The following is a 15789-nucleotide window of genomic DNA, read 5'->3' as shown; positions in this document are numbered from 1 at the left end:
GGCCAAGAAGGCCAACAGCATCCTGGCCTGCATTAGGAATAGTATGGCCAGCAGGAGCAGGGAGGTCATTCTGCCCCTGTACTCTGCATTGGTTAGGCCACACCTTGAGTCCTGTGTCCAGTTCTGGGCCCCTCAGTTTAGGAAGGACATTGAGACACTTGAAGGTGTCTAGAGAAGGGAAACAAGGCTGGGGAGAGGCCTTGAGCACAGCCCTGTGAGGAGAGGCTGAGTGAGCTGGGGTTGTTTAGCCTGGAGAAAAGGAGGCTCGGGGGAGACCTCATTGCTCTCTACAACTACCTGACAGGTGGTTGTAGACAGGAAGGTGTTGGTCTCTTCTCTCTAGCAACCAGCACCAGAACAAGAGGACACAGTCTCAAGCTGTGCCAGAGGAGGTTTAGGCTGGATGTTAGGAAGAAATTCTTCACAGAGAGAGATATTTGCCATTGGGATGTGCTGCCCAGGGAGGTGGTAGAATCACCATCCCTGGAGATCTTCAAGAAAAGTTGATTGGATAGGGCTGGGTGATAGGTTGGACTGGATGACCAATCCCTGCCTATTTTGTGTGAAGAATACACTGCATCACATAAACAAAACCAGGCTTGTTTACAAGATACTGCTTTTGATAAGATTTTTGTGGGTGATCTTCATGAAGGTCTACTACCAAGTACACTGCACACCCCTGGCTGAACAAATGAAGATGCCTCTCAAGGAAACAGCACGGGCAGGTTAGAGAGAGCAACAATATTACTACAGAACTTACAAAAATGAATGGAAGGAAGAAGGAAGTCACTGTGTAAAACAGTGTTAGTCCAGCCACTCATCTGAGTGCTAACTCCTGTCAGTGAAAGTACAGAATTGAAATGGGGAGGGTGGGTAAACCACCCTTTACTTCCCAGCTCAGAACTGCAGGCACTCAGGGCCACTGATCTTCAAGTTAGTTCTTCAGCTGCCTAAGTATGGATTATGTTTAACTAAGTCCAGGCATTATTCTAAAGCATTGTCTTAAATGTCTCTACATTAAAAAAAGAAATTTTACAAGATACTAGTTTCCTTCAACTGAAAGCATGAAACATACTGTCTGCATTTTGTGCTCAAAACACACAGACCTGGAAGACATGATAAGCAGGTTTTCTTCTTTTCATTAAAAGAATTAGGTAGTGTAGAAGTGATAGAGCTGCTTCAGGCTCAAGCCACAGAGCTGCTTCAGGCTCAAGCCACAGAGCTGCTTCAGGCTGTCCTTTTGAAACCCCTGGTTTTAGTTCATCATTAAGTTTTGCATAATGTTCCCAGGCCTGCTGAGCTGTGAAGCAGCCCAAGTATTCCAGCTCTAACAAATCACTGGAATTACTTACCACTATTCAAACACTTGAAATTTCCTATAAACTTTACATATTCATATGTAGGTTGCTCTTTTGGATCTATTGTTCCTCGGAGCATATGGCAACAGAATTCTAGTTGATTTTTTGCTGAGGAAAGAATAAACAAATTAATAGGGCTACATGCTTGATGAAGTGCACAGCCAACATGGAAAGGAAAGCAGGTGTAATTCAGCTGCGTATTTATCACGATACTCTTAAGTGTCGTGATTACAAATGGCCATAGCCTTTAACTAGCATGACATGAACTAAACTGAAGGAGATCTCTTCAGAGTATGTGCATGAATGGCCTGAATGCTAATGACATAGAAACCGTCCCTCCCCCCCCCCTAAAAAAAACCCACACCCACAGAGCTACTTTAACAAAGCAGCTGCCCCAGACTTCACTTCACTCAAGCATGCACTTCCAAAACCCACCAGGCTGCTATGTTTTCATTCTTGCCAACTGCTGCAACTGTCTAAGCAGAAGCTGTGTAAACAAGATGAACATTTCTAATATATGGGGAAGCCACAGAGTGAAATGCAATGCAATGCTGAAAAGGAGTCAAAGCCTTTTCTGCTTCTCACACCACTCCACCAGCAAGTAGGCTGGGGGTGCAGAAGCAGCTGAGAGGAGCCACAGCCAGGCCAATTAGCCTGAAGGATATCCCACACCATAAGACATTATGCTCAGCAATAAAAACTGGGGAAAGGAGGAAGGGGGAGATGTTTGTGCTTATGGAATTTGTTTCCCCAGGTAACCATTGCACATGATGGAGCCCTGCACTCCTGGCAATGGCTGAACACCTGCCTGCCGATAGGAATCAGCAGATTAATTCCTTATTTTGCTTGCCTTGTGCACACAGCTTTTGCCTTAGTTTTTAAACTGTCTCTATCTCAATCCACAAATTTTCTCACTTTCACCTTTCTGAGTCCTTTCCCATCCCAGTGAGGAGAATGAGTAGGCAGCTGTGTGGGGCTGAGCTGCCTGCCAGGGCTAACCCACAGCAACTACTTACATTTTAAGTATTCTGGTGTCAACGAATCACTTTCCAGCAGATGAGAAGACAGTATTTTATAAATTTCTGAATGTTCCCCCTCTGGGATAAAATTAAATACACTCTGATCCACAAGATCAGACTGAAAGAAAAGACACAAAACCAAGATTGAATAAGCATGAAGCTAATGCAAGATGCGCAACCTCACAAAGCCTACTATTTTAATGCAAAACGATGCCACGGTTGACAAGAACATGACTGACTCAAAGCCACCTTCTGAAACACACAAGTGTTTTACAAGGAAGGCAAAAAACAACTCATTTTGAGGTCTCAATTTTGATGCTGCAAGCCATTTCATGATAGCTACCATGAGCACAGCAGATACATGTACACCCTGAAGTACAATAGAGCTGGTGATAACCTCGCTGGGATGCCAAGGAAAGGGGCATTTGAATTAGCAAGTGCAGGTCGTTGTTGTTGTCCTGGGGCAGTGTAACCTGTTGGTGGCAACCAATACACTGAAGTGATACCCTGGAACAAAAGGCAGCCCCAGCCCTGGAGGTTATGATGTTAGCAATAACTATACTCAACTGCAGCTGGCTTTATAAATACATTTTATAATCAGCTCTGGAACTAAGCTCACAAAACTGGGAGCCACAGAGATGAATGCAATGAAACTGAACAACTGATTACAGGCATAAATGCATTTGATTTAGCATTCAGAAAAGGTAGGTCATGGACCATTATGTTTAGAACATATAAATCCCACCTAAAAGCAAAGAACAAAAACGTGCCCCTGAGAGCTTGGTCATTCCTGGGGTTTCAGCAAAATAAATCACAGTTTACCTGCATGGCTTTCAAAACTCCCAAACTGCTCTCAGGCAAAACTTAGGGGAACTTATGCTGTGCAGAATAATTTTCTGACTAGGCCACTCTAAGCTTGACAAAACATCTTTATCACAGTAAGACAAACAGCCTTCAACAAGAACTTGTCCTTCTCTTCTACAAAAGAACTCACTCTCTGGCTCCTGCTGTTTGGATTTCCAAGCAGTGCTTTGCCTCGTTTCAGAATGACATTATGCAAAGGTAACTTTAAAACCCAGAATGTTAATGTTACCACTGAGCAATGCCACCAAAATTAATGATGAATGGTTCTGACAAACCCCAAAGCACACACCCGGATTACAAAGCAGAACCAGCATTTCTGCAAAGAGTTCTTGGCCAAGAAAGGAGTAAATAAGTAGTTTTGAGAATTTCCAGGGCTAGAGCTCTTCAGCAATACTCTTATGACTCCTGTAGAGGCTGTGACAGGCATGAACTCTAAAGGGGCTCCTGCAGGTAGCTGCAGTTATGCTGAAGAGAAATTGATGCTGGTCTGGCACTTCGTAATCCTGGCCCAATACAGTGCCAACTGCATTCTGTATCTCCAAAGGAAATGTTTAATATAGGAGACAGAGCAGCAGGAAGGAGTTGTGTTGAAGGAAAACCAGAAGCATTAGGCCAAAGCATCTCTCTGTTCTGTACTGCAAAAAGGCCTATTGATTAATCAGTACTGATAGCACAACAGCAGCCACGGACAAACTGGTATGGTACTGAAAGCAACTGGTACTTACTGGCAAATGTTCAAGTAAGGGAGTTATACTCTCAGACACATATATTATATTTCCATCTGTCATAATTGCTAAAAAAAAACCATCAAGAGCCTGAAATTAAACATAATGGGCAGTTAAATAAAAAGAAACAAAGCAGATTAAATCTGTTAAGCTATTTTCAACATGGAAAATAATTCTGATCAATTTTACAGTAGTTTATCATGAGAAATGAAAATACCTTTCACTACTAGATTTTTTTTGTCTTGTTTTTACATGATGATCATAATTCCCATACTGATCTGTTCTTAAAGCATCTGTAGTTTCAGAAGCAAGCCCATACACAGCTAGGTGCTATTTGCCCATCTCCCACTCTGCCTCCCTCTTATTTTTAATTCCATCATTTTAAACATCAGAAAAAGGAGCTAAAGAAGAAAGGGGAGGTGGAAAAAAACTACATGAGATAGGAAGAGATGTGGTGAAATGAATGAATTTCAGTATTTAAGATCTCAACATTCTCAATCTCAATAAAAGAAACTTTGAGCAAGGTCTTATTGAGCCTTGGAAACTGTGAGATGCAGTTCTGCCTGCCTCATCTTCGACTGATTGCCACTGAACACAACATGGATGTCTTTTAGCTCAATGCTACCAAACATAAAAGCATGACAGAGCTGTGGTTGGAAATAGGAAATCTGAAAGCTCACATCTCTGAAATTGTTTCTGACATTTAATTTCTGCTATTAATTTCCAATATTTAACTTGTAATCTTTTCCATCTAGCTTCACAGTCGCTAGTTGTGGCCATGCATTTTGCAAGAGGACTTGAGAAACAGCAAACAAGAGCCACAAACAACCACTTCACTAACTTCTGGGGGGGGAAATAAAAAGATAATTCATCAGAGGATTAAAAAGAAATAAATACATAAATTACACCTGTGCCTTAAAGGAAATTGAATGACATGGAATGAAAAGAAAACCTGATTGTTCATTGACTTAAGTAATTTGCTGTTCATCTAATTGTTTCACTCACAAGATACAAACAACCTGCCCTCATTTCCCAGGGGTTGATAGCTTACACTGTAAGTTTATTTCTAGTAGTAATCCAACTGCTCATCTAAATCTTCTTTAGCACAGCAATGCTCACACAGCAGTTTTGGAGAGCAGAAGGCAAGAACTTGAACACTTTAATACCCATGGATGTGTTGAGCCTTTTTTGCAATTAATGTTTTAATTTATGTTAAAGATTGGTTCTACTGGGAGCTTCCTCATCTTGGGAAGTTTGAAAGATCCACTTTACTTTGAAAGAAAGTATGTTCATTTGTGGGCCACTACTTCCATTTCCAAAAATCAAACCAAAGGGGGAAAAAAACCCCAACCCAAACCAAAGGGGAAAATCATCAAACCAAAGGGAAATACCAAATCAAGCTAAGGGAAAAAATACCAAACTAAAGGGAAAAAAGCAAACTAAAGGAAAAACAAAATCAAACTAAAGGGAAAAAATTAAAGAGGAAAAAAAATCAAACTAAAGGGAAAACATGAAACTGAAGGGGAAAAACCAAACTAAAGGGAAAAGAAAAAATCAAACTAAAGGGGAAAAATACCAAACCAAAGGGAAAAAATACCAAACTAAAGGGGAAAAATCAAACTAAAGGGGAAAAATACCAAACTAAAGGGGAAAAATACCAAACCAAAGGGAAAAAATACCAAACTAAAGGGAAAAAATACCAAACTAAAGAGGGAAAAATCAAACTGAAGGGGAAAACCAAACTAAAGGCCAAACTAGAGAGAAAAGAAAACTCAAATTAAAGGGGAAAAATCAAATTAGAGGGAAAAAAAAAATCAAACTAAAGGGAACAAAAATCAAACTAAAGAAGAAAAAAATCAAACTAAAGGGAAAACATCAAACTGAAGGGAAAAACCAAACTAAAGGGGAAAAAACAAACTAAAGGGAAAAAAACAAACTAAAGGGAAAAAAAATCAAAGTAAAGGGGAAAAATCAAAGTAAAGGGGAAAAATCAAATTAAAGGGGAAAAATCAAAGGGAAAAAATCAAACTAAAGGGAACAAAAATCAAACTAAAGAGGAAAAAAATCAAACTAAAGGGAAAACATCAAACTGAAGGGAAAAACCAAACTAAAGGGGAAAAAACAAACTAAAGGGAATAAAACCAAAGGGAAAAAAAAATCAAAGTAAAGGGAAAAAAAATCAAACTAAAGGGGAAAAATCAAACTAAAGGGAACAAAAATGAAACTAAAGAGGAAGAAAAATCAAATTAGAAGTTAAAACATCAAACTGAAGGGGAAAACCAAATTAAAGGGGAAAAAAATCAAACTAAAGGGAAAAAATAAACTAAAGAGAAAAAAAAAACAAACTAAAGGGAAAAAAAAGCAAACTAAAGGGAAAAAAATCAACTAATGGGGGAACAAAAATGAAACTGAAGGGAAAAAATCAAACTGAAGGGGAAAACCAAACTAAAGGCAAAAAAATCAAAACGAAATAAAAGAAGAATTATTTATTTTTACCTATTCAACTTCTGTTTTCTACTTAAATATTTCCACTTCTGTAATTCAAACTGCATTTCAAAGCAAACCTGCTTTGCCTTGCACTGCATGCGCAGCAATGTTGAATCTTTAGATTTATGGAAATATAGTTGCAATTAAAATAAAATATGTCCAAGTGCAGGATTTCATCAAGTGAGGAAAGTAGTCTAGTCCCACACAAAAACCCCACCCAAAACCATACCTCTAACATTAACTGTGTGAACTCTTCATTACTAAGGAATGTGGGTTTCCAGTCCTGTCGAATCTCACTGGCATCTGATTGTGCAGTAATTTCTGTAACCAAACACAGACAAGGTAAGGATTCACCCTGCTAAAAGCCATCTTTCCCCCACAAAGCTACATTTGCACAGCAGGAGAGAGCTGAAGGGTCTCCAGCCTCCTTGAACTGCTCATTCATTGCATATAAATTTTCCTTAAAAAGAAATGTCTTGTCTCTTCAAATCCTGCCTCCAGCTCTGGTGCCCACAGCAGGAGAAGGATACAGCTGGTGCAATGAGTCCAGAGGAGGCCACAAAGATGATCCAAGGGTTGGAGCAGCTCTGCTGTGAGCACAGGCTGAGGGAGCTGGGGGTGTTCAGCATGGAGAGGAGAAGACTCGGGGGGAACCTCAGAGCTGCCTGCCAGGACCTGAAGGGATCCTGCAGGAAGGCTGCAGAGGGACTTCCCATCAGGGTGTCTGGAGACAGGCCAAGGGGGAATGGTCTGAAGCTGAGGCAGAGCAGGGTCAGAGTGGAGCTGAGGAAGAAGTTGTTCAGTAGGAGGCTGGTGAGACTCTGGCACAGGTTACCCAGGGAGGCTGTGGCTGCCTCCTGCCTGGGGGTGCTGAAGGCCAGGCTGGATGAGGCCCTGAGCAGCTGAGTCTAGTTGAGAGGTGTCCCTGGGCATGGTGGGGAGGTTGGAGGAGATGAGCTCTGAGCTCCCTTCCAGCCTGAGCCATTTCAGGATTCTATGATTCAGTCATAATGAAGTTTGACTTCTCTTTCCTTGTACCAATTTGTGCTACAATCCTGCCAGACTTCAAGGTAATGCTGAAGTTAATGATGGTAAGTAGTGGATTTTGACAACAGAAAATACTCCTTCCTCTGAGACTGGAAGATTGAGAGTGATTTATTGAGAGTGTTGCTGTTTTCAAACATTCAGGAAGCCAAAATTCCTGCTCAGTTTAGGTCATTAAAATGCTGAATCCTCAAAGTATTTTGGACAATTATGTCATGCTAACCTTTGCACTAAAAACGTTCACTACATCCTTTCTCCTCACTCTTCTCTGTAAGGAAAGGAGGTTACATTAAAAGAAATTGATTTTCAATACAGATAGCTGAGAGCTGCAAGACAAGAGTGCGCTGCAGAATGACTGACGTGCAGAGAGACAAGTTTTGAACAGATTCCTGCAGAAATACATAAATTAACTTCCCATAAATAGGGGAGAGAAGCAATAGCTGCTATGCAAAACCAGACCTCAGGGTTATAAATACTGATGCTTATCAACTAATAACTGAGAAACAAGAAGCAAGCTCATGTCCCACTGCAGGCTTGATGAGTAACAAGGGCATTACAGAAGCACTGACTGTAAGGACATCCCTGAACAAGTGGTCATGAACAAGAGGACACAGTCTCAAGCTGCACCAGGGGAAGTTTAGGATCAAGGTGAGGAGAAAGTTCTTCCCAGCAAGAGAGATTGGCCACTGGAATGTGCTGCCCAGGGAGGTGGTGGAGTCACCATCCCTGGAGGTGTTGAAAAAAGGCTTGGATGTGGCACTTGGAGCCATGGTTTAGTTGTCAGGAGGTGTTGGGTGACAGGTTGGATCTCTGAGGTCTTTTCCAACCTTATTGATTCTATGATTCTATGAATTCAGATTTAAAAGAATCAAAAGAACCAAAGCATGTGTTGAAGGTTTCTAAGGGACAAGCCTGCACAGAGGTGGAGAGCAGGTTTGTAAGTTCAGATGGCTCAAAGAGCACAGAAAACCTGGAGCTGAGTTAAATATGCAAAGGGCTGGAACAGTTCAGAATTTTGGTTCCCAGTTTGAAGAGGGAAAACTTTACAGAAGAGCTTTACACTTGATTAAGAGAGCAGTCAACAAGAGCCATGTCATGCAAGAAATGGAGAACCATAAGAAGGTGGGGGGGAAATGTAAAAAGGCCACAACTCAGACCAAAATTGCCAACAATTAACTGATCAGGCTTTTGCTGTCTGTTTTGAAATGCTATCACTAAGCTGTAAGAGTGGGCTGCAGAGACAGAATTACCTAAGTATAACCCCAAAATCTAAGTTTTCAGTCAGAGCAAGCATATTGAAAGCTAAGGGGCAAGTCAAAGGACACAGAAATTAAAAGCTCTGGCACCAAAATAGAAGCAGAATTCAAGGAACTAATGCACTCAGCCCACAGGACACAGACTATCTCCACTCTGAACTGGAAAAAGTCTGATTCATTGGCTGACTCTGGTCCATGCCATCACCCCACTTCAGAATTAAAAAGAAAGTCAGTCTGGCTCCAGCAGAAGGGATTTCTACTGAGTAAAAGCTGAGGTTCATGCCTTCACCATAGCACTCTGGATTATATTAGCACAAGTCATGTACCAAAGCACAGATGTTCTTCTCCATTTCCCATAATTGAAACAGGAAGTGTGATACTGGAAAACAGAGCCAAAGGAACAGGGGGAAAAATTGCTTCACTTGTAACTTCACAGAAAGGCCTGAAAATTCTGGCAGAAGGCTGCACTCCAAGAGAAATGGCCCTGAGGTCACGTTCGTCAGCTAGAGACCAGACAGGGGAACAGCACTGAACTTGTACATTCAGCTCCAGCCATCAGATGCTGGATTTGAAGCTGCTCTGCAACAGCACTGAAAAAAAGCCTGGCAGCTGGGCCAAGATCTGCAGCATTTCTCTGTGTGTTGTATACTGAATATCAGTCTCCTAGTTGTAATTGGAAGCAGTGAGCCTGCCCATGGCAGGGGTCCCTTCCAAGCCTGACAATTCTGTGACTCTTCAGCATTTCATCGTTTCCAACATTTTCCTGTGCTATTTTTTCCCCAATGAGAAACAGAATCAACACTGGCCAACAACCAGCTCAGATAGTTCATCTGGAGCTGCTGCCAGAGTACCAACCCTGGCCAACATGGAAATGGTCCAGGAAGAACCAGAAGCAACTCAGTTAATCAAAACCTAGTGGCTGAACCCAGCAGGACTTTCGACAACAAAGCAGCTAATCGGTGCTGAACGCTTTATTTATTGCTGGGGTCACTCTGCTGCATTGTGACAAATCCAACCACCTCAGGAGGCAAATTCTGCTTCAGGGCTTTGCCAACACTTTGTCCAAGACTTTTTAATGTAAACCACTGCACAGCAATGCTAGCAAGCACTGGCAGCCAGAGCTGTAGCAACCTTAATATGATACACAAATGATGAGGCCCTGAGCAGCTGAGTGTAGTTGAGAGGTGTCCCTGCCCATGGCAGGGAGCTTGGAGGAGATGAGCTCTGAGACAGCTCATGGGACCCCCCCAAAAACATAAAAAAAAGCATGGGATTTTATACAATATGAGCAAAAAAACAGTCATATCCCTGCTACTTAAATAACAATATCTTGACTCCTAACGGCACCATCTTGACTCCTAATAGCATCATAGCATCACAGAACTGCTAGGGTTGGAAGGGACCTCAAGACTCAGCCAGTTCCAAGCCCCCTGCCATGGCCAGGGACACCTCACACTACAGCAGGTTGCTCACAACCACATCCAGCCTGGCTGCAAAAACCTCCAGGGATGAGGTTACCACCACCTCCCTGGGCAACCTGTGCCAGTCTCTCACCACCCTCATGGGGAACAACTTCTTCCTCACATCCAATCTCAATCTCCCCATTTCTAGTTTTGCTCCATCCCCCCCAGTCCTATCACTCCCTGACACCCTCAAAAGTTCCTCCCCAGCTTTCTTGTAGCCCCCTTCAGATACTGGAAGGCCACAAGAAGGTCTCCTCAGAGCCTTCTCTTCTCTCAGCTCCCTCAATCTGTACTCATAGCAGAGCAGCTCCAGCCCTCTGCTCATCCTCGTGGCCCTTCTCTGGACAGCTTCCAGCACCTCCAGATCCTTCTTGTATGGCACCACCTATGGTATCATTATTCAGGAGCTCCTTACATTTTTAAAACAACCTCCTTAAAGGAGCTGCAAAATTGGTAATATTTTATGTGCTAAGTAAATATCGAGAGGGAGGGAGGGGGGAGGGAGGGGGGGAGGGAGGGGGGAGGGAGGGGGGAGGGAGGGGGGGAGGGAGGGGGGAGGAAGGGGGGAGGGAGGGGGGAGGGAGGGGGGAGGGAGGGGGGAGGGAGGGGGGAGGGAGGGGGAAGGGAGGGGGGAGGGAGGGGGGAGGGAGGGGGGAGGGAGGGGGGAGGGGGGGGGGAGGGAGGGGGGAGGGAGGGGGGAGGGAGGGGGGAGGGAGGGGGGAGCAGATGAGCTCCAGGGTGCTGAGGTGGGTGCAGCGGTACCTTTGTGCTTGCGCAGGAAGTCGATGCTCTTCTGCAGCACCGTGGACTTGTCCATCTTCCGAGCGTTGCCTGGGAGCATGGAGCCCAGCTCTTTGATGAGGACATTGAACTGATCTCGACGCTTCTTCTCAGACTTGTTTCTGGACACTCTGTAACACACAAACATCATTTTCTGCTGGAGAGCAGCCCTGTGGAGAGGAGCCTGGGAGTGCTGCTGGGCTCTGCATGGGACAATAATGTGCCCTGGGGGCCAAGAAGGCCAATGGGGTCCTGGGGTACATTCAGAGGAGTGTGTCCAGCAAAGCCAGGGAAGTTCTCCTCCCCCTCTGCTCTGCCCTGCTGAGACCTCAACAGGGATATTGCATCGAGCTCTGGGCTCCACAGTTTAAGAGGGTCAGGGATCTGCTGGAGAGAGTCCAGTAGAGGGCTATGAGGATGATTAGGGGACTGGAGCACTGCCTGGTGAGCAGAGGCTGAGGGACCTGGGGCTGTTTAGTCTGGAAAAGAGAAGACTGAGAGGGATCTGATCAATGTCTATCAATATCTGAGGGCTGGGGGTCAGGAAAGAGGGGACAGGCTCTGCTCAGTTGCACCCTGGGATAGGACAAGGGGCAATGGATGGAAACTCCAGCACAGGAGGTTCCACCTCAACATGAGAAGGAACTTCTTTACTGTGAGGGTCACAGAGCCCTGGAACAGGCTGCCCAGAGAGGTTGTGGAATCTCCTTCTCTGGAGCCCTTTAACATCTTTCTTGATGATCTGGATGAGGGCATTGAGTCCATCATCAGTAAATTTGCAGATGACACCAAGCTGGGGGCAGGAGTTGATCTGCTGGAGGGTAGAGAGGCTCTGCAGAGGGACCTCGACAGGCTGGACAGAATCCAAGTGCAGGAGATTGAACACATCCAAGTGCTGGGTTCTGCACATTGGCCACAGCAACCCCAGGCAGTGCTACAGGCTGGGGTCAGAGTGGCTGGAGAGCGGCCAGGCAGAGAGGGACCTGGGGGTACAAGTTGATGGTCAGCTGAACATGAGCCTGCAGTGTGCCCAGGCAGCCAAGAGGGCCAATGGCGTCCTGGCTTGCATCAGGAACAGTGTGGCCAGCAGGAGCAAGGAGGTCATTCTGCCCCTGTACACTGCACTGGTTAGGCCGCACCTCCAGTCCTGTGTCCAGTTCTGGGCTCCTCAGTTTAGGAAGGAGGTTGACTTGCTGTGTCCAGAGAAGGGCAACAAAGTTGGTGAGGGGTTTGGAGCACAGTCCTATGAGGAGAGGCTGAGGGAGCTGGGGTTGCTTAGCCTGGAGAAGAGGAGGCTCAGGGGTGACCTTCTTGCTCTCTACAACTACCTTAAGGGAGGTTGTAGACAGGCAGAGGTTGGTCTCTTTTCCCAGGCAGCCAGCACCAGAACAAGAGGACACAGTCTCAGGCTGCGCCAGGGGAGGTTTAGGCTGGATGTCAGGAAGAAGTTCTATACAGACAGAGTGATTGCCCAGGAATTGGACTGGAATGTGCTGCCCAGGGAGGTGGTAGAGTCACCATCACTGGAGGTGTTCAGAAGGTGACTTGATGGGGTGCTTGGTGCCATGGTTTAGTTATTAGGTGGGTTGGATTAGTTGATGGGTTGGATGTGATGATCTCGAAGGTCTCTTCCAACCTGGTTCATTCTATTCTATTCTGCTCTGGCAGGGGGCTTGGACTGGATGATCCCTATAGGTCCCTTCCTACCCCTGACATCCTGTGACCCTGTGAAAGGGTTTAGAACAACTGGAAACTTTATTACAGTAAGTTGTGTACTGCTGCCAGGGTCTTCATGCAAACAGACCATTCAGAAGTTCTGCTGTGAGAACTGCACAAAATTACCTACTCCATCACATCTCACACACCAGTTCTGAAGAGTGGCTTCCTCCTTCACCTGCAGTGGAGCAGCTAAGCCTTTGGAACAAAGCAGATCAACAGAGGGGATTCTGCCCCTTGGCCCTGCTCTGCTGAGACCTCACCTCCAATCTTGCCCCCAGTTCTAGTGTCCTCAGGAGGACTGAGCTGCTGGAGCGAGTCCAGAGGAAGCCACAAAGATGCTCCAAGGGCTGGAGCAGCTCTGCTATGAGCAGAGGCTGAGGGAGCTGGAGGTGTTCAGCCTGGAGAGGAGAAGACTCTGGGGGGACCTCAGAGCTGCCTTGCAACAGCTGAAGGGATCCTGCAGGAAGGCTGCAGAGGGACTTCTCATCAGGGTGTCTGGAGACAGGCCAAGGGGGAATGGTTTGAAGCTGAGGCAGAGCAGGGTTAGAGTGGAGCTGAGGAAGAAGTTGTTCAGTAGGAGGCTGGTGAGACTCTGGCCCAGGCTGCCCAGGGAGGCTGTGGCTGCCTCCTGCCTGGGGGTGTTTCAGGCCAGGCTGGATGAGGCCTTGAGCAGCTGAGTCTAGTTGAGAGGTGTCCCTGGGCATGGTGGGGAGGTTGGAGGAGATGAGCTCTGAGCTCCCTTCCAGCCTGAGCCATTCTGTGACTTTTTCTAGCACAAACTGCAAATGACTGAACCCTGGCTGTAGCTGCACCACATACCTGAAGAATATCAGGGAGGGGAAAATGCTGTTGAGTGAAGAATCAGATGCTTATTGCTTAGAAATCCCCCAGGTAAGTTCAAGTGTACAAGCAGAAGACAACTTGTAACTTCAAATAACTAAAAAAGTTACCTTTTTGCTTTATCTTTGTCATCTTCTTCCACCAGCCCATCAAAAATGCTTCCATCATTTCTGAAAGAAACAAAAGGAGCCAAATGTTGGAGTGCAAACCTTCTCTCTCTTGCAGAGTCCCACCACAAGGAAGGGGTGGAGGAAAAGAGATCATTGTTCATCATCTCCACTACACCAAGAAACCGAATCATTGCTTCACTGTGATGTCTCACAAGGATCATCATCAGTAAGCTGAAGCCAAGTCTGCTGCAAGTTCTCCTGGGGTTATTTACTAAGGAGAAAGCCAAACCCCTCACATTTCTGATGATTCTTAAGGGGGAACTTAGAACCCTCTGCAAACACTGAATTCAACACTACACTTCCTGATTGCTTTCATCACTTTACCCTTCTGAAAAACATGACAGTGAGCATGCAGAACTTATTTTAAGTTACAGGCAGCTTCTGTTCCAATTATTGGAAATATTTAGAGTAAGAAAATGCAATTTTCTTAAATGCTGAAATATTTATTAATGGAAGAGGGCTTCAAAAATGAAAACTGCCCTTTTGTTTTCCAAAGCTGCTATGTAAGGGACTTTTACCTTTCCTTTCTCTTCTGTGTCCTGGTCCGAGCTGGAACAGAACCAGTTCTGGTCAGTGATTTGACTTTTCAGCCAAGGCTGTTGCAAATGCCTGCACCTTCTGAAGTTAACAGCATAGTTTTGCAGACAGGGTCTGCTTCTGCAAGTGATGACAGCACTTCATGTTTATAGTTCTTACCAAGGATCACTCTGCAGAAAGGTTCTTGCTTATCACTTGCCCCTATGGAGACCAAAGTCACTGCTAAATCTTCTGTAGCTCATTGGAGCGCCTTAAGTAGAGTCATGAGTGAGTAGAAGCCACACTTATGGGAATCAGCAGAGAGGACAGGAGACCCAAACTTGACAGCAAAGGATTCCAGTCCAGATACATCACACTCAGGATAAAGCTAAAGGATCACAAGGGTTAAACCTTCTTCTTGTCTGAGAAGGATTCTGTCTTAGGCCCTAATCCAGGAAGTCCAGAATCCAGGAGATCCATTTTCCAGCATGCTGCTGAGCCCAGTCTGGACTCTGGGGGAGTTGGATACTGGATTTGCATATATTGCATATTTTTCATACTAGTTTTTATAATTTTTTTATTGTTACTATCTCAAAGTTGCTTTAGGAAGGTTTTTTTTTTTTCCCAACCTGTAAGTCACTCTCCCTTATTCCCTCTCCCTTCTTCTCCTGGGGAATCACAGATGCCCTCTATTAACCCCTCTCCCTTCCCCTTGGGGTGGAGGGCATCTGTCATTTGTTTAGTGGCCAGCCCAGCCTCAGCCTGTGACAGATTTACTGGCACCCAAGGCTGGGCAAACTGGGGCTCTGACAGATGGCCCAACCAGTTCAGATTCCATCCTGCTCAGTTGAGAGTGCATCAGGTTTTTTTCCCTTGAGAGTCCTGAAGGGCTGGGAACTCAAACCCTGTCTTTGCTGAGTGCAGTACTGTGTCCTGCTGTTGGTTATTTGTGGTTAGTGCTGAGTTGTGCTGCATCCCCTCAGGGCTCTGGGTGAAGGCTTTGCTGGGGTGGAGAGTACTGAGCCATGCCCTGCAACTTCGCCAGGGCACCTCAGGCACCACAAAGTGGATTTTGTTACTAATTGCACTTTCACTTGCAAATTCTGCTTCTCCCTTTCATGCCAAGCTGACTCTAGGAGATTCTGAGGATTTCAGACATGGCTGCCAAAATACCTTGGGTTTAGCAAACTGATTACTGATTCTTCTGCACATGTTGGTGTCAGACTATCAGGTGCTGGTGTTAGTGCAGCCACCCCAGCCCCTCCAGCATGTGCTGCTCCAGCAAGGGGCACTATCTTTCATTTCTATTGTTACTGTTTCATTAAAGTTAGGGTAGGTTTGGGTTTGTTGTTTTTTTCCCCTCCTAACCCAAGAGACTCTCTCCCTTATCTCCCTTCCCCTTCTGGGAAGGGATATTAGAGAGCATCTGTTATTTGTTTAGTGGCCAGCCCAGCCTTACCCATTCTGTCTGCTTGGTGCTGTTCACACCGACTCCTGTGTGCTCACCCTTGAATTATCTGTCCTAATGTTTCCTTCCCTTAAGGCAAG

The 15789-nt window shown here is 45.2% G+C and overlaps 1 protein-coding gene across 4 annotated transcripts in view; it reads right to left on the bottom strand.

Moving 5' to 3' along the window:
• The window catches only part of CLOCK (clock circadian regulator), a 61494-nt gene that overhangs the window by 21293 nt on the left and 24412 nt on the right, over positions 1–15789 (bottom strand). For 3 of the 4 annotated variants that reach the window (XM_009899276.2, XM_009899277.2, XM_054163375.1), the window contains exons 5-10: positions 13666–13725; positions 10979–11127; positions 6683–6774; positions 3967–4056; positions 2375–2495; positions 1353–1466 (exon numbers count right to left, since the gene is read on the bottom strand). In XM_009899276.2, coding sequence (XP_009897578.2) covers positions 1353–1466; positions 2375–2495; positions 3967–4056; positions 6683–6774; positions 10979–11127; positions 13666–13725 — 626 coding nt within the window. Of the gene's footprint in view, positions 1–1352; positions 1467–2374; positions 2496–3966; positions 4057–6682; positions 6775–10978; positions 11128–13665; positions 13726–15789 lie in introns of those variants that run through there. The other variant, XM_054163382.1, reaches the window with a different exon arrangement.

Source organism: Dryobates pubescens, chromosome 1 (genome assembly GCF_014839835.1).
Source record: "Dryobates pubescens isolate bDryPub1 chromosome 1, bDryPub1.pri, whole genome shotgun sequence".
NCBI lineage: Eukaryota > Metazoa > Chordata > Aves > Piciformes > Picidae > Dryobates > Dryobates pubescens.
The sequence above is the reverse complement of the archived record's forward strand: the minus strand, read 5'-3'. Positions and strand labels throughout refer to the sequence as shown.